This window comes from Podarcis raffonei, chromosome 1, assembly GCF_027172205.1.
Source record: "Podarcis raffonei isolate rPodRaf1 chromosome 1, rPodRaf1.pri, whole genome shotgun sequence".
NCBI lineage: Eukaryota > Metazoa > Chordata > Lepidosauria > Squamata > Lacertidae > Podarcis > Podarcis raffonei.
In genome coordinates this window covers 38343158-38367917 of record NC_070602.1, presented here as the reverse complement: position 1 = coordinate 38367917, position 24760 = coordinate 38343158, and the positions used below count along the sequence as shown (strand labels likewise).

At 40.9% G+C, this 24760-nt stretch overlaps 1 protein-coding gene across 1 annotated transcript in view; it reads right to left on the bottom strand.

The window, feature by feature from the left end:
- The window catches only part of STXBP6 (syntaxin binding protein 6), a 93193-nt gene that overhangs the window by 61441 nt on the left and 6992 nt on the right, over positions 1-24760 (bottom strand). The window contains exon 2 of the mRNA XM_053381379.1: positions 6159-6346. Within this exon, the coding sequence (XP_053237354.1) occupies positions 6159-6312 (154 nt within the window). The 5' untranslated portion in view covers positions 6313-6346. The remainder of the gene's footprint in view (positions 1-6158; positions 6347-24760) is intronic.

Below are 24760 nucleotides of genomic sequence, written 5' to 3'. Positions count from 1 at the left end.
TAGTCAGGCAAACTACAGAGAAAGCAGTCAGCCGCATCATACATATAAGGAATTTTAGCCAGAAGATAAAGGGCACCATGTGGGGTTCTGTTCTCACATAACAGGACCTTAGAGAGAGAGTGTCTCCCCCCTGCCCACTGTGGCCTACCAAAAAAGCTATTTCAGAGACCATTACCTGTATTAGAACAATTACACACACACACGGTATTCACTAGTACAGAGTATCATCAAGGCGTTGCTGTTCATGGCAGCCATTTTGTGCTGGCACTCTCAGCACCTTTTTTTAAAATATGATGATGATGATGATGATGATGATGAAGAAGAAGAAGAAGAGGAGGAGGAGGAGGAGTAGTTTGGATTTGATATCCGTCTTCATCACTACCCGAAGGAGTCTCAAAGCAGCTAACAATCTCCTTTCCCTTCCTCCCTCACAACAAACACTCTGTGAGGTGAGTGAGGCTGAGAGACTTCAGAGAGAAGTGTGACTAGCCCAAGGTCACCCAGCAGCTGCATGTGGAGGAGCAGAGACACGAACCCGGTTCACCAAATTGGGAGTCCACTGCTCTTAACCACTACACCACACTGGCTCTCCAGTGAGTGCTAGCACCCCACTTTTTAACAAAAAGAGCAGTCTGTGTGTGTGTGTGTGTGTGTGTGTACGCACGCACACGCGCGCGCACACACACACACACACACACACTCTTAAATCACCAACTGTACATATGCTAACCACAAAAGAGCTGAAATACAGTGGAGCTGCATCATACTTGCATTTAACCCATACAAATTCAACCACGCATGCTTGGCAAAAAGGGGAAAAAAAGTGCTCCACAGCAGGTCATGTGCAGCTTCCACCCCTGGAAAAAGCAGCAAGGAACCTTGTTGTTTTTTGTTCCTCCTTCCCTCTCTTAGGATCCCATCCACCAGTTTAAGGAACTGTTCCAGCCTTTTTTCCTGTCTTCCTTTTCTCTTTCTCTCCCTCTCTGCCTCCTCCTCTGCTTTTCATCCCTGCCCTCCAGGCTCACACATGGAGGAGTGGGCAGGAAAGCTCCTCTGACTGGACTACCAATACATACAGCTCCAGCTCAGAAACAAGTTGTGCCTCACAGCCTGACAGGGGAGGGAAAGTGTGTCAAAAGATTTTGATTGTAATTTTGATTATAAGCAATTTTTTTTGCCTGACATGCTGACTCCAGAACCTAACCCTTGCATAAGACGTGATTCCACTATAATGAAATTAATTTCTTGATGGAAATTATAATTACTTTTAATGATGATAGGTTAGTGTGAACAATTTACTGAACGGTTTCTGCTTGGCTCTTATACTGGAGCACCAGCTGGCCTGCAGTTTTTTGTATGCATTTTAAATGATTTTTCTAAAAAGAAAGAAAGAAAGAAGGCAATTAATAGTACAAATCAAATTTTTAAAAGTAGTTGCGAAAGTAAGTTGGCCAGCTACAAGTAATAATCTTGGGATAATGGAATATTTGAAAGTGTTCAAGCAGATGGTCAATCGACAATAGTTGACTGGTCAACTGACTGGCATGCTGTCCCAGAAGAAACCCTCCACAGTGGAAGACAGCGAGAGTTGCTGTAATGGAAAGGAAAATGGATACATATACTCGTATGTACAAAAAAGCACTTAAGCTCACATATGGGCTTATCTGGATCAGAGCACTCCATTTCAACCATTTTACTTGTGCAAATCACATTCGTGTAAAATAAATGACTTTTCCCCATGCAATCCACCATGATGACGTCATGCTTTTAGAAGCAATAATTTTAAAATAGCTAAAGTTAACTTTAGCTGATATACACATTAGAGGGTTCATTAGCTACAAAACCACCACCACCATCTCCTCATTTCAAATGGACACAAGAGCTTATATACAATGCAATTTTATCTTTACCGATGCTGCCTTTTATGATTTCACTTAAGGGCTAATTGGCAATACACATTGTATAATCTAGTTGCACATCTAAAATGGCTTTCATCATGATCAAACATTTACCACAAATTGTGAACTCATGGGTGAGGTCCTCCTGAAACAAAAGCAGTAATAGGCTAAGAGTATGCAACAGCTTTTCTTTAATTAGAACACAATGTCGTATTTTAATGCTTTGAAAGAAAATCACACCATCAAGTGCCACACAGGTCATCAGCCAAACCACAAGGAAATTACTATTATCGTTATCCATTCCACATAAAGCTTTATAGTATGGCAATAAATGAAGTCTAAAAGTCATCAGGAATTCTGAAAGTTTGCTAGTGTCAACACAGCTGCCTTCTCTGTTTGAATGCATCCACTGAGAAAAAAATGGAAATAAATAAAGAGTGTATGTGTGTGAACCACTTTCTATTATTTAGAAACCCATGGCAATTGGGGAGTAGGAGACTACATTTCACACTAAGAATGAAAAAATTAAGGATTCTTTTAATTTCCAAAACTGCTTTCTGAGAAAATTAAAAATAGGCATACCAGAGCAGTGAGCAAACACCCTGCTGCTAATCAGCTGCTAGAATGGAGACAGCGATGACAGAAGCTATTTTGGCACCCGATATCAAGTTTGACTGACATGCCTCCAAGCAGCAGTCAGTCTCTTCCAGCTGTTCCTGAATCTGCAAGTGCTGGACGAAAGACTACTCACAGCTATTGCTACGCTACCCATGACAAGACTGGAATCAATTAACAGGCTAGAACACAGCCCACTGGGTTTCTTACCTGTAAGTTATCCCACAGTGGCTGATGATATTTATGGGTTCTCTGATGATATATCAGGGTTCTCTGATGATATTTATGAGTAATGCCCCCCCACTCAGGGTAGGAAGGTAGATTTAAAGAAATTAAAAGACTGCCCACACTGTGCTCGACTCCTCCCTGTAAGTCCCCAAGCTGAAAAGTTGAGGAGAATTCTGGAAATAGATCTATAAGAATCTCAGAACAACTAAGAAATAAATGGCTAAGTAAAGAAGAAACTGTTAGTTCTCTCTGACATTCCAGGTTCAGGGTCAAATGATAAGAGACTGATGGAGATCCATGATCAAATTTCCTGAGTCTTTAATTTTTATCACATAGAGATCATGGTGAACCCTGATATGGATGTCTGGGCAAGATTCAAATCCCAGCACAAAGTGCAGCAGGGCTTTTCAACCCCCCACTCCCCCCACCAGTACCTCCCAAAATTGGTTTGTAAGGTCAGGAGACTTCCATCTAAAAAAGCCAAAGAGAAGTACAAAAATACTATATTAACAACAACAACAACAACAACAACAACAACAAAAACCCAATAAAATCAGGTGCAAGGGTGGAGTTGCATTTTGACATATCAACAAGTGTTGGTGCAATCTGCATCACATCCCACAAGCCAACACCTCTTTACTGATGAACCTCTTTGCTTTCTCCAAAAGGAGGTTCTGACATTTGAAACAGAAGCATAGAATTTACAAGCTACACGAATTCACAGGTAGGAGCCCCAGCCTGCCATTCTTTCAAATACGATACGATACGATAATCTTTATTGTCATTGTCCCATACAGAACAACGAAATTGAAAAATCTACATCAGACATTAAAAAACCAACAAGCCGGCTATCCCAGCTATCCCAGCCTGGTTAGCCCCCTAGAAACTCTAATACCCCATAATTAAATACCATATACTCACATAGAGACTACCTTACGCTGCGTTTAAAACCAAAATCGCATTTGGATAGAAACTGTTTCTCAGGCGGCTAGTCCTAGTCTTTATAACCCTGTACCTTCTTCCAGAAGGCAGAAGCTGAAAGATCATTTCCGGGGTGCGCACTATCCAAATAGCTGGCTGGGACCCCTCTCTTCTAGAAGGAAGGACAAGGGAAGCATTCTACTCTGCATTTTCATAGGGGAACTCATCCACTCCCAGTATCTTTTACATGTAGTCAAGTCCACTGGCAGTGAAGGTAAGAGGGGAATCTTTTAGCTTTTAATTGTTCAAACCAGAAGACAACAGATTGTAAGGAAGGTTTTCCAGAAGCCCTGAGCTTTTGAAAGGTGAAATATAAAATTTAATAAATAAGAGCAATGGATTTAAACCAGTGGATCAACTAGCAAGTTAAGACCCAGTCTGACACAGCAGGTTGAGGTGTGCACTTGCCAATAATTCCTGTCCTTTGCACCTGTGGACTGCAAATACACAACATGACATTTGGACCTAAATGTCAGCTCAGCTTTACACTCTAAATTATCAATACTGCTAGCCTACAATTACAGGACTATATTCTTGAGTTCTTTGCAGTCTAACAAGCGTTGCCTGTTCTCTGCAGTATGCTTTTCAACAGCAGAATAAGGATGGGAGAAAAATAGATCCCACAAGCTAAAGGAGTGCAATAATCAACTGAACAAACTTCCAAAGCTCCTTCATAGCTCAATATATAGTTATCTCTAAGGACTGTTAAAATTGGCTTTGACCTGGAAAAACAGCCTTCTTTTTCTATCTTCTCTTTTAAAAGATATTATTGCATCTGTGTTACCCAATTATATCATAGCTAAATTTGAATTATTAGTATTGGCCTACTACGAGACAGCATATGTGCTGTGACCCTACCTTTGCAAAGAAAATGTCTGAAACGGTAGGTAAGCCAAGTTTTGAGCAAAGCTTAAAATTTAAAGTTGCAAATTAAAGCTAATTTGTGGTTCGTTAACAAATCTACCTCATTTTTAGACATACAGCCATTTTAATTACCCTTAGACTTCTATTTGGCTACTAAAGGAAGCAGGACATAGCTATTCAAAGATGTGAATTTAGAAGACCTCTGTGAGAGCTCCTCTCCAGAGAACTTCAAGTCTGGAGTAACAGGTCCTCAAAAGACAGAACAAGGTGACCCAATAGCAGAAGAGAGGACAAGGAGCTGTTTTTCAGATGATCTCATGCCAATGATCTACCTCCAGGGATGAGTAGGGTGGAATAGCGGGGACCACCTTTGCTGTGAGTCCAGGAATACCAGTTCCTTGCTCTGAAACCCCTTTTCTACTTGGCCCTGACTCCAACTACAAAAGTTGAAGCTCTTGAACAGACTATTGGGCTGAGGTATTGTTAGGGGTGTGTTTTTGTTGGGGGTTGTTGCTGTTATTATTATTTATTTATTTTAGAACTTATAATTTATGTAGAAATTGTTCAATATGTACTTCTTGATGTTTTATTATTTTACTACTTTTGTTATGTCTGTCATTATGTAATTTTTTACATGTTGTAAGCTGTCTTGAACATGGTTTTAACTTTGGAAAGGCGGTATGCAAATAAAACGATTGAATGATTCTCATAATAGGAAACCTGATTTGACAGATGGATGAACGGCAGAATGCACTGCTTACTTAGTAAAAACGCTAATGACATTGTGAGATGTCTAGATTATGTCAACAAACAGGCTGCCTTCCTACCCTATTGGACAATGTGGAATGAATGAGGCCAGTCACTCTTGGTACATATAGAAACCTTTTGGTACATGTTGTAAAATAGAGTTACAACTGGAACAAAGCACTGCTTCACATAAATCAAAATCTACCAGTGGAGTTTATTTCCTCTAAAATTTGGAAAATCAGGTATGGCTTTGAAAATAATTAGACAAATTTCATGGGAGAACAGCATAGCAGGACAAAGTTAAGGATGGCCTCCATCACACCCTGCTTGTGAGCTTTCCAGAGACAACCAATGGACCACTAATGGTGGCAGAATGGAACTTTGATCTCATACAGCAAGTGAATCCCTAGGCCCAGGGAAGCTCAGTGGATATTTGGAAGCAAATTAAATCTGCATAAAACATGTGCCAAATAAATAAATCCCTGAATGCCAACACCAGAAACCCACATACATTCCCTCCAAGCACATGAATGGCAAAGTGAATTCATCTTTCTATAATTTCCTGTCAAACACTAGAAAGATCACTGAAATTACAAGGACAGTTCAACATTGCCACTTACAGCATATAATTGCCGTAGACATCCATACCTTTGCCTTATGTAGTCAAACCTATGAATATCAAATGACAAAGCATACTGTTGATCTACTTGTTTGATTAAAATTCATGGTACTACATTATTTTTAGCAATCACAACATCTAATCAGTTAATCAAACTACAAAGAGAAACTGAAAGGACAGTTGGATGTCAAAATCATTTTTCTTACCTGACAAACAGATGTAAGTTAAATATTCGCCCTGACCCCCCGTTGCCAAAAAAGGAATCTTTTTCTTCGTTCTCCTTTTTACTTGGACTGCTCCCAACATTCTTTCATCATGCGGAGCGAAAATCTCTTTGCTGATAGTGGATTTGGCACTCATTGTAGATCAGAGATGGAGGAGACGGATTGCGTTCCTAGAATAAAATTCATATGGTACATTTTAATTTCACTTATACAGCATACTGATTCCCATTACCCTTCACTTATATAGTATACTGATTTCCATTACTCTTCAGTAGAAAGTACATGCAAAAACATATGCAAGATAAAAAATACAAAAGTAGTTATATGGTCAAGGATTAAACCCGAACAGTATAACAAGATCCTTGCTACTGTCATCATGGCAACTGCCATCAAGTTTATGCCCTCTCAGAATCCATTATCTGTCATGCTGAGAGGATGAGACAACAGAAACTCTTTCCATGGACTAAGTATTATTTTTTTCACCAAACCACCATACCCTCTCAGAGCAGAAAAAAACTGCAGCTTGTAGGAAGAAGGTTTGCGGGGAGGGGGGAGCACAACATATAAGCCCCAAGCTTATTTATGCATATAAGGCTCAAGGTTCCTTCATCTATATCTCAGGTCTTCCTAAAACATTTGAGTGATTCTGTTATTCAGGCTCACCAGCAATGTGGCAAATGCATGTCCTATGGATCTCACTCCAAACATAAGGATCAATTATTGGCACTTCACTTTTATGTAAACCAGCTTAACTCAGATCTTTCCATTTAAAGACTCCTATAAAGACTCCTGTTTGCAGTCAGAGTAAAGAGTCAGGCTGCACCTTAAAAATATTAACTAATTTGTTCGTGTGTGTTTTTTTTAAATTGCCTCAAGACTCTTTGTTTTTGCAGCAACCAACAAACTATTCTTTCTTAAATAACAGACAAATTAGTTACTTCAACATACAACAGTGTTGATTGGAAGCAATAAATATATATATAAATCATTGCTTCCTGGTTACTTCCCACTGCAAATCCCCCCCTCCCAAACTTCACTGCTTGCCTACAATGGCTTTGCTGTAACTCCGCTTGTCCTGCAGTATTATGTGATTACATCATACACTGGTAACATCAACAGACATAGCCCTTCCCATTTACAGTAGCAAGCTACATCTGCATGGACACTGGTTATTGCTCACTGACAAACGTTCTTCTGTGCAAGATGGAAAGCTGCACTTCCAGCAGCCTTCTAAAAGATCGGTATTGTACTGCTTTCAGCTATACTGATCTTTGAATGATTTGTCATCTTTTGGTGTATTTCCAGGCAGACGTGCCTTTCTTCATGTGATGCCAAATGCTCTGAATACAAGACCACTTTAGTATGTGAACATCCAACTATCCTAAGCTCTTTGAAGTATTGTATAGCCATTTAAGTTTAAGACATGATCTCAAGCATCTGATTTAGCATGTCTGATATATTTAGTAAGCAAAACTAAAAACAAACGAACACCATGTTAATTTTACATGCTGTAAAAGACAGCAAACTGATATACCTGGGAGTGAGTCCCATTGAACTCAATAAATCTTGCTTCTGGATATACATGCACAGGATTACACCCTGTAAATGACTCAAAGGTTTCAACTACTGTACTCAAAAGGTTCAAATACTTTTGTAGCAAAATACTTGACTTGGGATGCATGTGTGCAAGTTACAGCATACACTTAATGTCGTTAAAATTTTACATTTGAAACCAGAGTCAAAAGCTTTACTTGGAAATTATTGTTTTTAAAATTAGTTTTATAGGAATACAAAACTCTAAATCAAAATGAAACTACTGCAAAATTAGTACAGGAAATGTTTTCAAAAATCTTACACATGTTATCAATTGTCTGGCTATGAGGTTTCAAGCATCTTAAATATCCAAACTGGCATTCTGAGCACCATGCAAACATTTCTCTTGCCTCACTCAAATTCTCAGATCTCTAACTGCAACAAGAGTTCTAATCTATGACCACCCTCAGCAGAAATCAGCCCTCAGTAGGACTATCCAAACTAGGCCACAGACGAATGCAGCCGTAAAAATATAGGTAAGGAAAACAGCACTCCAGTCAAAGCCTCCACAATTGCACGTTACTGCTTCAAAAACTTGTGCTTCTGCACCTACTTTCCATCTCTAATTTCTTTGAATGATAGTTAACAACATTTACATATTCCACTTGATTGCAGTAAAACCTCCAAGTGGTTTATGAAACAAAATCTGCTTCGATTTCCTGGTTAGAGAGCTGATGGCTTTCTCAGGCATTACACGGAAATCCCATGGATCCACCAACATCTACATCACATGAGTTATGCACATGTAGCTTCAAACGCCTACAATGTTCATGCTGCCGCCTAGGATTCTGAGAATCTTTTCTGACACAACAGTATATCACATAGTCTTCCTATATGACATGTACAAGATCACACTCTAGACCAGTTTTCCCCAATATGGTCCCTCCAGCTGTTGCTGGACTACAGTTCCCACCATCCATGACCACTGGCCATGCTGGCTGGGGCTGATAGGCATTTTACTTTTCTGTAGTTATTTGTACTTTTTTATTATCTGAAGCAGTGCTTTGAAAGTGACTTGTGTTCCACTGACTAATATGCACCCTTAAAATAATTGTTGATCAAGTATCAAATTATATATATGCAAGAGAGAAACTAATTTTCCTTTTTAATAATGTTATTGTTTTTTGGGTCTTCAGTAACTCCTTTGCTTCTGTTCAGTTGCTGCTTGGTCGACTTCAGACCTGCCTCAGGCTGTGAAGGTTTATTTGGCATCAGGTGTTGTTCCTTTGTTCCTGTATCAACACCCCTTTCCAAACAATTTAATGGATTACCTTCAAAGTCTTGGCAGTTAGACAATTTCACTCCCAATTATATAGTATGTATGTTTGTTTGTTTTCTCTGAAAGGGTTTCATTGTGTCCAGATAAAGATTGCGGAGGAGGAGGAGGAGGAGGAGGAGGAGGAGGAGGAGAGAAGTAAATATACCAGTCTTGATCTTCTTCATGAAATGCTAGTACCTTTCATTTTGAAAAGAAGCAGGATGAAAATGCAAATCTCACCTTACAGATGAGCATTAACTATCCGAGGCTGCATCAACAGAAGTATAGTGTCTAGATCATGGGAAGTAAGAGCAGGACTTTCTTTCATCTGGAACTCGCCAGAATTCAGTTCTGGCACCACTCAGGGTGATGCCATTGCCATTTTAAGAGAACAAGGGAGGCATTCAAGGTGAGTTGTGGCACCTCTTTTTCTAGAAAAATAGCACTGAGTAAGAATGCCACTCTATTCTGATTTGATCAGACCACACCAGTTTGGGTGCCACAATTTAAGAAGGATATTGACAAGCTGGAACGTGTGGAAAGGAGAGCAACCACGATGATCACGGGTTTGGAAACCAAGCCTTATGAGGAATGGTTGAGGGAGTTGGGTATGTTTAGCCTGGATATGAGAAGACTGAGAGGAGATATGATAGCCATCTTCAAATATCTCAAGGGTTATCACGTGGAAGAGGAAACAAGCTTGTTTTCCCTTGCTCTGGAGGGCAGGACTCAAACCAATGTCTTCAAGTTACAAGAAAGGAGATTCCACCTAAACATCAGGAAGAACTCTTTCACAGTAAGAGTCGTTCAGCAGTGGAACAGACTCCCACGAGAGGTGGTGGACTCTCCAACTATTTTAAAAAGTCAAGAGGCTGTATATATAAGATTACCCCCAAATTAAATGTCCCATACTGTTTGCTTAATATTTACATTCAAAAATCTAAAACGTTAAAAAGTATTCTTTTTAAAAAAGTCATATATGCAAGATTTCATTGTTGCAAACAATGAAAACATTTAACCATTTTGCAACACATTTCCTTTGGCCTTGAGGCTCAAGGAACAGTTTGTTTTCAAGTGGGTTAAGTAGTGAATGTTTCTAGGCAACATCTTGGGAAGCAAACTATCAGATACACTTTCCCCACCCTGCTTGAATAATCAAGGCACGTTTTAAGCTCATAGGTTAACAAAAAAAATGCCTTCCATGTAGGAGATCAGAAAATACTAGATCAGAAAGGATTGTAATAATTTATTGATCTGGTCTATCCATAATAGATAAACTTTGATGTCACCTGAATGTGAAGGTTTTGAACATTATTCTCCAGCATTTCAATGTGTTATAGCTATAAAGGAATGGTATACTTTGATGAATTCCAACCTGGGATACCCAATCTAATTACTGAATTATCTTTTTCTGAAATAGAGAAGTCATGGAGTGCCAATATTATGGCATTTGGAGATTTAAACATTCACTGCATTAGAACAAAAATGATCTTACAAGAATACTGTCTTGAACAGGCTGTCCTGAATGTGTCCTGAGAACTTTAATAATGTTGTTAGAATTTAGGAGTCTAAGGGAATCAATGACTGAAATCTTTTTTAAAAAAATAGTTGTGGAATTTACATATTACAGATAGACAAAAAAACCATTAATATGACTGGCATACTGCAGAACTATGATGTCAGTTATCCTTTCAGTACATTTTATACAATGAGATCACATGCTCATTGCCAGTCAAATACATGAGAAAGTTACTCTGAAAAAAAGTCTAATGTTTCAGTCTCATATACACACTTAACTGGGAGTAAGTTCTATTGAACCCAATGAGACTTGTTTCTGGCTAAATATGAATAGGACTGCACTGTAATACATTTGGCATTATCATTATTTATACAGTGGTGCCTCGCAAGACGAAATTAATTCGTTCCGCAAGTTTTTTCTCCTTGCGAGTTTTTCGTCTTGCGAAGCACGGTTTCCCATAGGAATGCATTGAAAATCAATCAATGCGTTCCTATGGAAACCGCCTTCAGACCAGGTCTGGGGACAGTCTGTCCCCCGACCTCTTCTGAAGGCTGGGGGGGGACAAGGGCTTTTCTTCCCACCGCCAGCCTTCAGAAGGCTGTTCTGAAGGCTGGCGGTGGGAAGAAAAGCCCTTCTCCCCACCTCCCACCCCGCAAGCTCCGGGGACAGGAGGGCTTTCCTCCCGACTGCCAGCATTTTAAGATCGCCCCAGGACAGCGGAGAAGTCTCCGCTGTCCCGGGGGCTTTTAAAATGCTGGCGGGCGGCAGCGAACCCTTCACTGCCGCCCGCCAGCATTTTCAGATCGCCCCGGGACAGCGGAGAAGTCTCCGCTGTCCCGGGAAGGCAGGCGGGGGGGAGCAAAGACTTTTGCCCCCCGCCGGCCTTCAGAAGAGGTCCAGGACCTCTTCTGAAGGCCGGCGGTGGGCCAAAGTCTTTGCTCCCGATGGCCAGCATTTAAAAGAGATCCCCAGAGATTTCCCTATGGGCTTTCTTCTTCCGAAGCAAGCCCATAGGGAAATTCGTCTTGCGGAACGACTCAAAAACGGAAAACTCTTTCGTCTTGCAAGTTTTTCGTTTTGCGAGGCGTTCGTCTTGCGAGGCACCACTGTAATAAAGAATTGCAGGAAGTTGAAAGCATTTTTTGATTAGATACATAATGCCCTGTCTTACAAAAAAAAAAAAAATACAGTGTGGAAGGCTGTTATCATCCTTACAGCATTATTCAAGAAATGCAGTTAAAGTCTGGACAAAACCACTTAAAGCTCTCAAACTGAAACATGAAATGCAAGAAACGTTATGTTGTCCATTGTGTGAGGTTAACCACTACAAGCTTGTGAAGCGTTTCATAAGCAGCCACATCAACAGTTTGCACACATGGGGTTGCATCCAACTAAATTTTACTCTGAAGAAACTCACTAAAATTAATGGACACGACTAACTTAGGTCCATTCCTTTCAATGCATCTACTCTTGAGTAAAACTTTTTGGGGGGTAGAAGCTATAGTTTTCAATGTTGTTGAGTGAACATGTGCGATACAGGGGAACTGCATCTTGTGTGAGGGCTAGATTCCCAGGGTTACATGTATACACGAAAACTGCATATAGCCCAAATAACCCTTGGAGATGCCTATGCAGTTAGCCAGCCTGCTTGCCTTCTATAAGGCAGTAAGTGAGGAGAAAAGTCCCACGCAGCACACCTGCACCTTTGGCCAGCAGTGCAGTGGCTCTGAGAGTTGTGAGAATGTTCTCACAAGAGCACTCGTTTTGTGCTGGGTCTTGGCTGTTTTCCCCAGGCAAAGCCACTTTGGCGCACCCTGAGAGCAGGGTGCCTTTAGCTCTCAAGAGATCTCATGGGAAATCCCCACCACTCCCAGAGCCACGGAGCTGCTGGCCTAAGGTGCCCTGCTCAAAGGGTATGCCAAGCAGGCCTTGCCCAGGACCTCTGATCCTTTCCCTCCCCAGACTGCTTTCAACCGCATATGGTTGAAATCACAGAATTGGAAGGAATCCTGAGGATCTTCTAGTCCGATCCCCTGCAATACAGGAATATGCAGCTGTCCCTTAATGGGAATCGAAGCTGCAACCTTGGTGTTATCAGCACCACGTTCTAACCAACTGAGCGATCCCATTTCAAGTCAAATGCATGTTAAGATGCAGATTTGCTGTATATGAGGTCTAGTACTGTGGCCCTACCTTATTTATGTACCCCTATGATGTTATAGTTTATAATTATTGTGTAATGTTTTATTTCTGACTATCGGTTGAATAAAGGAAATTGATTGATTTGCTGTATATTAAATGTACTAAACGTCCGCTTCCTTATTTCTTTTGTAAACACAGAGTAACAAGAACAGACCTAAAAAAAAAAGAACAAAATACACCACTACAATAAAATCAGCTTTAGCACAATAAGACACACTTTAAAAAACCAAAAAGAAATCCTACTTTTACAGGCGACTGGACTATATTACAGCCCATAAAATCACTTCCATGGCGCGCACCATGCCAATTTTAGTTTAAGTATCAGAAGCCACTCACGAACTTGGTCCTTGGCTGTAGGATGTAACACCTGCCCTCCAAATGGAGTGCAATTCATAGTACCAAATGTGGGATAGGGAGAGGAGAATTGACAGTGGATAATTTGGCGTATTCTTCCCCACTTCAAACAGCAATGCCTGTCTCTCTTCCACAAACACAGCAGAGAATGGTCAACAAAAGGAATCCAGCTTTCAAGCTCCAGTAATCTCTATATTATGGCTCTCTGAATGAAGTGCTATTTCCTTATAGCTCATAATTTTTTATTCATACCTTGCAAGTAGCAAATGTTAGGGGTTTGTTGTTGTGTTGCTACCACTTCTGAAAAGGGTCGATACAAACAATCAAGTAACAAATACAGAATAGAAGCCAGTAAACAAGACTATTGAGGGAATGCAATTTCTTAGGGTTTTTTAAAAAGAAGTTTTCCCCCTTCTTTTTAATGCAGTTAAAACCTTGGTACACAAAAGGCATCCTATGAAAATTCAACACAGAAAAAGGACATGTTAAAATCACACAAGAAAAACAAAATTCTTAGGCATTCAACTGCAGACAGGTCTCAAATAGGTGCTCCAAACTATCCATTTTAGTTGGCTTTTCTAGCCATTGGAATATGTCTGTCCATTCCCAACTATAGCACAGCGCTCTCTCTCTCTCGTGCGCGCTCTCTCTCTCTCTCTCTCTCTATATATACATATACATATACATACATACATATACATACACACACACACACACACACACACACACACACACACCACCTCATTTTGTGTGCCCCCCCCAGGACACCTGAAGCTGCTTGTTTCTTCTATCCAACCTGACTTCCTTCCTCATTTTACACAAGAAAATACCACAATAAAGTGGCAACCCTACTTGTCTGAGTTTCTCAATGCATCATTGTGAAGCTGAGGCATTGTTTCCCTTTTTTAAAAGAGTACTTCCTTGCAAATCCAAACCACTAACCAACCAAGGTTGGGAAAGAAGCATTTCTAAATACATCCCTGCCAGCGTACGAAAGTTACAAAAAACAAGTAGTATATGGGATAGTGGTGGTTACAGGATAAAATGGTATGGATCTAATAGCCAGCACTGCTATGAGTCATCTGTTGCAGTAACATGGACTCCTCAGTTTCCAGTAGGTTATGCCTTGTATTCAGTATGTAATACCACATTTCAAATTGCATTCCTTAAGGATTGTTTAAGAAGGAACAGGATCCCTCTGCCCTAATCATTCAATTCATTGGCCAAAGTATGTTAATGCATTTTTCTATTCTATTAGAGAGAAATGTGTATTTTTATTTTTATAATGATCAAGTCTGGAAAACTGGCAGAAATAATTATAAAAGACAGAATTAATAATAATAATTTTATTATTTATACCCTGCTCATCTGGCCCTATATACCACATTTTATTATTTATACCCCACCCTATATACCACATATAGAACAGTTATTGCTGAAGCAGAACCAGCATAGCTTCCACAAGGGTAAGTCTTGCCTACCTAACATTTTAAGAATTCTTTGAGTGTGACAGTAAGCATAAGGTGTGATCCAGCCGCCATTGCGTATACTTAAGACTTTTAAAACGTTTTTTGACCAGTTACAAAGACCCTCAGCAATTACTGCAGAGTAAACTTAGTGGTCAAGAGATAATAGGACAGGTTCTCTTATGGAACAGTAACTGGATAAAGAAAAGGAGACAGGGGTAGGAATAAATGGCAAGTTCCATGCTAGTGATCCTTAGGCAGGGAATTGAAAATTATAAAACTGTTAATGCAAAGCTATGGTGCAAAGATGCTTGGAAGAATAGTGTGTACAGCTGTGATATCCTCGCCTCAAAAAGAGTGTTGTAGAGCTGGAAAAGATTCAGGGAAGGCCAACCAAATGATCAAGGGACTGGAGAAGCTTCCTTAGGAGGCAAGGTTACAGCATTAGAGGCTTTCTAATTTAGAGAAAAGATGTGTAAGAAATGTGTTAAACTATGCACGTTGTGGAGACATCAGATAGAGAGAAGCTGCCATTCACAGCACTAGAACTCATACACCTCCACAAGTGGGGAGAGCAGTGGCAAACTAGTATCCCGCTTGCAGGTTACCCAAAGGCATCTGGTTGGCCACTGTGTGGAAAGGATGCTGGACCAGATGGCTGGTCTTATTTAAGTGGGGATTCTCAACAAAACGCTGCTATTATCCCCAGTCCCTATCAGGAGTACTTGTGTCCAGGGGTCTAGGTAACAGAGAACAGGAAATGCTTTGCATTTTCTGGGGATAAACAGAGGGCTCTCCCATTTTTTATCCTCTGAAACCATCTTCATACATACTGTGGGAAGCGACTTTTAAAAGCTCATGTGCATGGCACACATTCCAAATCTCCATTTCCTATTTACTGTTAGGAGCTTAGCAGGTCAATTCCTCCTTATTTATCTCTTCACCCCTCTCAACATTTCATAGCTTTAGTAATCTAACAGAGCATACTTGGTTATCACGCTTTTTGGTGATGGTAGTTTTTCTTCTCTTTTAATTTACAAATGAATATACATCTGAACTTCTCACACATATTCATTCATAAGCCTGTGCTGTCCCATTTCTGCATTCATCTGTGATTTTAAATTATATATATTTATGCACATTTTGACACAAGGCAGGCTACACTAGTAATGGTTTCTAAACCACTTTTTGGAGAACTGTATCACACAAAAAATCCAAAGAATAATTACGTTCTGATACATATACTAATCCAGGATGTGCAAATCACATCAGTTCAATTTTTAAAATGCTGATTGAATAAAATTCTGTATTTCTACTACTGTGTATCTGGGGGCCCTCTTGAGAATATAGAAACCACCACCTTGTCTGTAGGTGGCTCTGCTTGCAGGCAAACCAGTAGTCATGGGACCAGTAAGGCCAGTACACTGGTACCTTGGTTCTCAAACTTAATCCGTTCCGGAAGTCCGTTCCAAAACCAAAGTGCACTTTCCCATAGAAAGTAATGCAAAACGGATTAATCCATTCCAGACTTTTAAAAACAACCTATAAAACAGCAATTTAACATGAATTTTTACTATCTAACAAGACCATTGATCCATAAAATGAAAGCAATAACCAATGTACTGTACTATAAAACAGTATTGTAAATGATAAAAAATAAAATTAACTTTTTTTCTTACCTGCACTGATGATAGTCATTTTATCCATTTCTGCAGTCACACAATCAACCAGTCAATCAATCAATCAATCAATCAATCAATCAGTAGCTGAACTGGGTTACACACAGCCACAAAAACAAATTTACCGAAAAAGCCTCAAAAACAAAAACGCAAAGTAAATAGCAAAAACAAAAGTGCCAAACTTAATCCCTTCCAGAAGTCGGTTTGACTTCAGAAATGTTCGAAAACCAAAGCGCAGCTTCTGATTGGGGCAAGTGCTCCAGAAACAATAGGTGACAACTGCATTGGATGTTTGGCTTCTGAAAAACGTTTGAAAACCGCAACACTTACTTCTGGGTTTTCAGTGTTTGAGAACCAAGGCATTTGAGAACCAAGGTACCACTGTATTAGAAAGAATGATTCAGGGGAAACTAAATGGACATTTTAGGAGGCAAGTCATGAGACTTTGGAAATACATCTCTAAACCCGCTGAAAGGATGACTTAAAATAATATATTATGAACATTCAAATACTGAAAGGTGTTGTGGACAGAGAAGTAATTGTTGATCATATCCGGCTATTTTACCCATTGAAAATAAATATTACAGGAATGAAGGAGTTTCCATTACTGAGTCTACAAGAGAGGAGTACTTTTGTGGCATTGCTACGCACACTTCTTCTGAAGTTTCAGAACAACAACAACAACAATAATAATAATAATAATTTATTATTTATACCCCGCCCATCTGGCTGAGTTTCCCCAGCCACTCTGGGCGGCTCCCAATCAGTGTTAAAAACAGTACAGCATTACATATTAAAAACTTCCCTGAACAGGACTGCCTTAAGATGTCTTCTGAATGTCAGGTAATTATTTATCTCTTTGACATCTGATGGGAGGGCGTTCCACAGGGCGGGCGCCACTACCGAGAAGGCCCTCTGTCTGGTTCCCTGTAGCCTCACTTCTCGCAATGAGGGAACCGCCAGAAGGCCCTCGGCGCTGGATCTCAGTGTCCGGGCTGAACGATGGGGGTGGAGACCCTCCTTCAGGTATACAGGACCGAGGCCGTTTAGGACTTTAAAGGTCAGCACCAACACTTTGAATCATGCTCAGAAATGTACTGGGAGCCAATGCAGATCTCTCAGAACCGGTGTTATGTGGTCCCGGCGGCCACTCCCAGTCACCAGTCTAGCTGCCGCATTCTGGATTAATTGCAGTTTCCGGGTCACCTTCAAAGGTAGCCCCATGTAGAGCGTGTTGCAGTAATCTAAGCGTGAGATAACTAGAGCATGCACCACTCTGGCGAGACAGTCCGCAGGGAGGTAGGGTCTTAGCCTGCGTACCAGGTGGAGCTGGTAGACAGCTGCCCTGGACACAGAATTTACCTGTGCCTCCATGGACAGCTGTGAGTCCAAAATGACTCCCAGGCTGCGCACCTGGTCCTTCAGGGGCACAGTTACCCCATTCAGGACCAGGGAATCCTCCACACCTGCCCGCCTCCTGTCCCCCAAAAACAGTACTTCTGTCTTGTCAGGATTCAACCTCAATCTGTTAGCCGCCATCCATCCTCCAACCGCCTCCAGGCACTCACACAGGACCTTCACCACCTTCACTGGTTCTGATTTAAAGGAGAGGTAGAGCTGGGTGTCATCTGCATACTGATGAACACCCAGTCCAAACCCCCTGATGATCTCTCCCAGCGGCTTCATATAGATATTAAAAAGCATGGGGGAGAGAACAGAACCCTGAGGCACCCCACAAGTGAGAGCCCAGGGGTCTGAACACTCACCCCCCACCACCACTTTCTGGACACGGCCCAGGAGGAAGGAGCGGAACCACTGTATGACAGGGCCCCCAGCTCCCAGCCCCTCAAGACGGTCCAGAAGGATGTTATGGTCGATGGTGTCAAAGGCCGCTGAGAGATCCAGCAGAACTAGGAAACTCTGGAATGTTACTTTGCTTCCCACCAGACTCCTGAGCACAACACAGAAATACTGTAGAAAGCTAATGCCAGATTTTCCAGGAGTGGCAGGAAGCCAAATTCAGAGGAGACAAAATTATAGTATGGAGTTATGAGTGCTTCTCTTGACTGTCAAAGGAGTTTCCGCTGAGGGTAACCCACTGGACAGGAGAGAACTCCCTACAGGGCTACAGTAGCCCCTTTGTTCCAAAGTAAAGGTAATAAACAGTCCTTCCATTCCTTTTGCTATGGAGATGGGAGAAAAGTCAGCATTTTTAAATAAAGGGATGGAAGTGTCTTTCCTCTACAACCCTGCTAGTACAATGGTACCTTGGGTTACATATGTTTCAGGTTACATACGCTTCAGGTTACAGACTCCGCTAACCCAGAAATAGTACCTCAGGTTAAGAACTTTGCTTCAGGATGAGAACAGAAATCGTGTTCTGGCAGTGTGGCGGCAGCAGGAGGCCCCATTAGCTAAAGTGATGCTTCAGGTTAAGAACAGTTTCAGGCTAAGAACAGACCTCCGGAACGAATTAAGTACTTAACCTGAGGTACCACTGTAGATGGTTCTGTCTAGGTGAGTGGAAAGCACCAATGCCATTCTCTATGCTATGAACAGAGAATGTTGTGCTGTGCACAGATGTGGGTCACTGGGATAAACTGTCAGCCATCAGATCTAGTGTCATGTTTACTGCAGTCTTAGTCATGGTGTTGCATCAATCATGGCACAAACACGTTAGCTGTGATGAGGAAAGCGAGGTGACCTCATGAAAACAGCATGTATCCAGCTATTTCACAAGTCACATGACAATGCAGGCGAACGGCTCAGCAGGAAGTATGTAATGCTGTCATTTGAATGATGGCAAATGAGGGAGACTAATAGGTTACAATGACAGAATCAGCATGGATTCACATGTGCCTGTTACCTAACATACTTCAAGCATGAAACCATCAATTTAGTTAAGTTACAGAATATGAGTTGCATTCAGCTAAATCCTACTCAGAGCAGACCCACTGAAATTAATGAACCCAAGTCAGTCGTGTCCAATAACCTCAATGGGCCTACTTTGAATAGGACTATTGCTGAATACCACTCTTTTTTCCTCCCCCCCCCCAACATTTGGTTATTAAGAATGTTTACGATCTGTCCTTCACTCAAAGGTCCCAGGGCAGAGCCTACATATACATTAAAACAAAATTTAACCAAAAGCTAAAAACAAAATACGACAACATCAATATAGTTGATCACAGCATTTCAACAAAGTAAAACTACAAAGTGGCAGTTATGCACTACTTGATGCTGAAAGCTTGCAACATTTTTAAAAATAAAAAGAGCTGAGTAGTCCATTCAAATACCTTTTCATCTTCTGAAAACAGTGAAAAGTAACACTTAGCAGTGGCAACGGGTATAAAAAAAAACCATTCATGATGATGCACAAAAGCTGATTAACATTAAGCTAAGATGGCAATAACTTTTTAATGTTGCCATTAGCAATTGATCTGTAACACAAGTATAAATTGTACCAACCAACATAATTTTCTCTTTCGAAGCTGTTGCTCAAAACACTCAGAAAAGCTGCAGTAATAAATTAACATGGTTCAGTAATGGTTTAATTTTTTTGTCCAGCTTCTGTCTCAGTCACTTTCTCATACACAGCGTTTATAAGAAAAAGATTCATGAATCTCAGTTGAGAATAATTCCTTTTTCCAATAAGCCCCAGTTTGTGACTATCTAAAAATAGGTAAACCTTTTAGGACGATGGATCCTTTTCACAAACCTTCGCATGCATTAAAAGCCATGCCAAACATGGGAAGGCTTCCAACTAGTTTCTAGTTCTGCCGGTTTTTTGTGTGGAACTCTGTACGAAATAGCTGCCGTCAAGACGAAAAGATGAAATTAAAATATCCCTGAGGCGAGAATCGACATTAACACCCACTGGATCCAAGTGAGCTTTTATTACCTTTCCACTTTGTAGCTCAATTACTTAAAAAGTGAAGGCAGTAAACAATTCCACAAAGTCTATAGTTCTATGGTACATTCACAAGAAATAGAACTTGGGGGCATTTGTCCTTCCTGCTGACTCATTTTCTATTTCTCCCATCACCCACCATACCAATTTCTCCCACCAAACGCACAAAAAAAGCTTCCTCAAGTCTCTCACCACCTCTTCCTACCTTACTTCCTCTGACTCTTGTTCAGAGACATCAAGCAAAGTTATAGTTCGGCATTATATCCGAACTTGCACTGTTTTGAAGCTGCTCGGCAAAACACAGTTTGCGCCACATGTGACCTGAGGTTATGGCTGCATTTACAGCAAATGACAAATCAGAGTTAGAGCTACTGTTCTGCCTCAAGAGGCTGTTGCAAGCTTCATTCTAAAGGGACGGAAAAGAAAAGCAGACAAAAGTATCTCTAAACCAGATTTGCCTGCTATATGTCTATAAGCTCAAACTACGGAGGGGGTACTTACACCACAGTTATCAGAATCCAAGGTTTGGCATGATGTGTGAAACAGTGCATGCTTGGACACCCAAACATACTTGGAAAGCTGTTTCTGCGTGGTAAAAGTAGCACAAGCAACTTCCTGCATTATGCAGGATTTGCATCTCTCCCCTGTTGGAAAATCAATGAGATTATTGTTAAGTTTTCTGGAGCTTAAACCGCTAATGGCTCCTACTGCTTATTTTTTTGCTCCTTCGCATGCATGAACCAGTTCCAAGGTAAAGCATCTCAAAGACCAAGTTCTTGGCAATCCTAAAAAATGAGTGCAGGCTGTAAGAGAATATAGTGCTAGTACTTATACAACTGAAATATTTTCCATCCTTAGCACAAAATTTTAAAATCATTTTATCCTACCTTCTCACTATGCTCAAAGCAGCTAATTAATCATTGTAAAAGTCTTCTGAATTGTCCTTGAGATAGACTGCCCGCAAGACGGAAAGAAAAGCTCCCAAGTTTCTAAATTTCTGTTAGTACCAAAACGATACAAAGACAGGAATGAGCGTAGGTCAGAGATTTTCAACCTTTTTGAGTCCACGGCTCCCTTGACCGACTATATTCTTTCTGCAGCAGCCCTGTGAGGCTCAGAGGCCCAGTTATGTCACCCCTTGCCTGCAGAGCTGGCAGCCTCTCACCCTTTATCAAACACCCTCCCTTGTGGAGGATTCACTCAGCCTCCTCTCCTCTCTCCTCTCCTTGGGAGTCCTCTGGGCTGCTGCAGCTGCCGCCCCTGGTCTCTGAGCTGCCTCCCTTGCCCCAGAGAGGTACCTCCTCACACTGCCCTACAGGGGCCTGGGAAGCAACCCCTGACCAGACCTAGAGGCACCATTTGCCTGGGGAGCTTGTAGCTAGGGCTTTGGGAGGCAGAGATGCAAGAGGGCATCCAAAGAAGGAGGGAAGAAAAGAGGGACAGAGGCCAGTGTTACCCACAGCACCCCTGAACATCATTCAAGACACCCCAGGGTGCCATGGCACACTGGTTGAAAACCACTGGCATGGGTGATTTCTTTCCTGAACAAATACTTAAGAAAGAGTGGATAACCAGGTCACTAGTGCTTCTCTCTCATCAGTGTTTCTTTCTTTTCTAACAGAACTACAATGCATATACAGATAAGTCATGTCACAAAAGGTGGATTTGAACAACCTGACCCTCTGTTTATTTATTAATTATTAGTATCTGCAGTAGGATTGAGGCTTCAAGCAAGTGAGATATGAGATATGAGATAACCTCAAATTAATTTTTAAAGATTTTTTGGTCCAAAATTGGGCCCAGGAGAATTTTTTGAAAATTTCGATTTTCACGCGATTTAGGCTAATGCAACTTCTGCGTCAGTTTAGGGGGGAAAACCCTCGTTTCGCTTATTTTTCAACTGATTAGGGTTATTTTGGTATCAAAATAAAGTTAATTGTGGTCTCTTTCAAAATAAGGTATAAAAATGGTATGAAGTGCCAGAGAAAAGGGTCACCGACCATTCAAAGTGAATTTTGTCATTTCTCCCCCCCCCAGTAGGTTGCATAAGCCATAGCACACAAACCACGATTAACATGTGTATCATACTTTTGTTGTAGAATGGGCTAACCATGTACTTGTTATGTTTTAAAAATACGAAGAGTGTTTTTTGTGGTTATAAAATAATTTGATTTTGAAGTAATTTTTTGACAAAAAAATTATTACTTTTCTTGTCAGCTTTTTTGGACCCTGCGCCCAATTTTGAACCCAAAAAAATCTTTTAGAAATTAATTTGAGGTTATCTCATAGGTATCTACACATTTAAAAAAACTGGAAGAAAATCTGAGTCGTGAGAGCACGACCGAGTATTAAAATCAGGTGATTTGGCATGGAATGACCCAGAGGTTTTTAGCAAAGAACCGTGTCTTAAATAATCAGCAAAGGGAAATCTGAGCTTAATCCAATCAGTTATTATTCAAAAACAAGTCCGTACAAAAACAGACACATACCACTACACCACAACGTTTATTTATTCCAGAATCAACATATAAGCCAAGGATGTAGGCGGCTTATATCCTTTATCCCACCTGTCGCATTTCAAATGCAAATACGTAAGTGCTAGGAACAGCTCTGGCTACACGATATTCATGTACATAAAAATGTTAGGGGGGAAAAGGAAAATATCTTCTGCAGAAAAAGAACTCCCCAGACAGCCAAGGCAGTGTCATTCAACTTCCCTCTTCTTCCTCCCTCTCTCAAGAATTTGCTGCAGGTGTATCAGGATTTTTTTATTTTCATTTTTTAATAATAGAGTGAAGCAGTAATAGGGTCAGAAAATTTGCCCAAACAGAAAATTTTTCATAGGTTTTTTTTAAAAAAATCCCACAGAAAACTTTCCATTTTGTAAGTTCATTAGCAACAAAAAATTGATGCCAACTACACAAGCTGTGCTGTGCTAAACTCCATTGCTCTCTAGGGCATCAGGAAAATCCACTTTGCATGCACACAAGGTCCCAGAGTCAACCCCTGGCATCTTCAGGTAGGGCTGGGAGAGAATCACATCTGAAACTCTGGAGAGTCTCCGCCAGTCACCATGGACAACACTGAGCTAGATGTACCAAATGCCTGACTTGTATAAGGCAGCTTCCTATGCTCCTAGTACAGGAAAGCTTTCTTAAAAAGCCACACCACTGGAATGCAGCTATGAATGAGTAAAAGGATGAGGACAAGTGGGAGAGGGGATGCTTAAGCCTTTCAGCTATTCCCCGTCTCTGGTTTTCCCACCTGTGCAGGGGAAAGCATATGGGGTCCAAAACTTTGTATATTTTCCCACAATACTTGGGAATCCACAGGGGGATTTTGAGTGAACAAATAAATGGCTAGTAGGAAAAGGGTTAAGCAGGTCCTTCTCCACCTCTACGCCATCTGTGACTGCCCTGTATTTATTTCTGGGGGGGGGGGGGAGAGAATCATGAGAAATACATGGGCCTAAGCAGCACTAAAAACCAACTACAGTGGTACCTCAGGTTAAGTACTTAATTCGTTCTGGAGGTCCGTACTTAACCTGAAACTGTTCTTAACCTGAAGCACCACTTTAGCTAATGGGGCCTCCTGCTGCTGCCGTGCCACCGGAGCACGATTTCTGTTCTCATCCTGAAGCAAAGTTCTTAACCTGAAGCACTATTTCTGGGTTAGCGGAGTCTGTAACCTGAAGCGTATGTAACCTGAGGTACCACTGTAGAGCCTTTATCAGTTTTGTAGGAAAGGTTTGGTTATGTCTGAGAGGCTGTAGTGCATCACAACCGACAGCACAATCCTATGCATGTTTTATTGGAAATAAACCTCACAGTGTTCAGAGGACTTGCTGCCTAGCAATGTTAAGTAAGATTGCAGCTTTAGTTTAACTCCAGGAAGCATGAGGGAGGGCGTGGAGGGAAATTTTTAGACAGATGGGTTTTTACTTTACTTTAATTTACTTGTAACAATTAATTTAACACAGCTTGACCCTGGAGACGAATAGGCATGTGTGCAGTGTACATCTGGTAAACTCCATTCCATCTAGCCCCACCACTCTCGACAGGTTACTGCTGGTCTTCACAATCATGCCGTGCTTTTAGGCAGACCCAACAGCATTGTGAAGAAGAGGTCAATGGCAAAACAATGTGAAAATATTTCCTGTAGCTTTTTCTCCTACCCTTCCTCAGACTAAAGAAAAGGGGGCTTGAAGGGTGAGCCAAAAGGACAACACTCCAAAACCTAGTAGCAAACAAATATGTAATGGAGTCCAAAGTTTTAAATCCCAACAACTTCTAACAGATTTGACCATATGCACTTTTGGATCAACAAAAGATGAATGTAAAATTCACTTTATAGTATTCCAATTCAAATATTTTTAAAAGCCTTAATCTCAATAATAATTTTGATCTTCAAAGGTAGGTGTGTGCATATGTTTCCATAATCAATTTCCACATCTTCCAGCTACAAGCAATATCAATTTTAAATGCTCAAAACATTCAATCAGCCCAGGCAAGGAAGACTAAAGAGTCTATTCACTGCTTAACTCTTAAATCAAACAGAACTTTGCGAACAATTATATGAAAAAGAAATTCATGTATTATGTGGC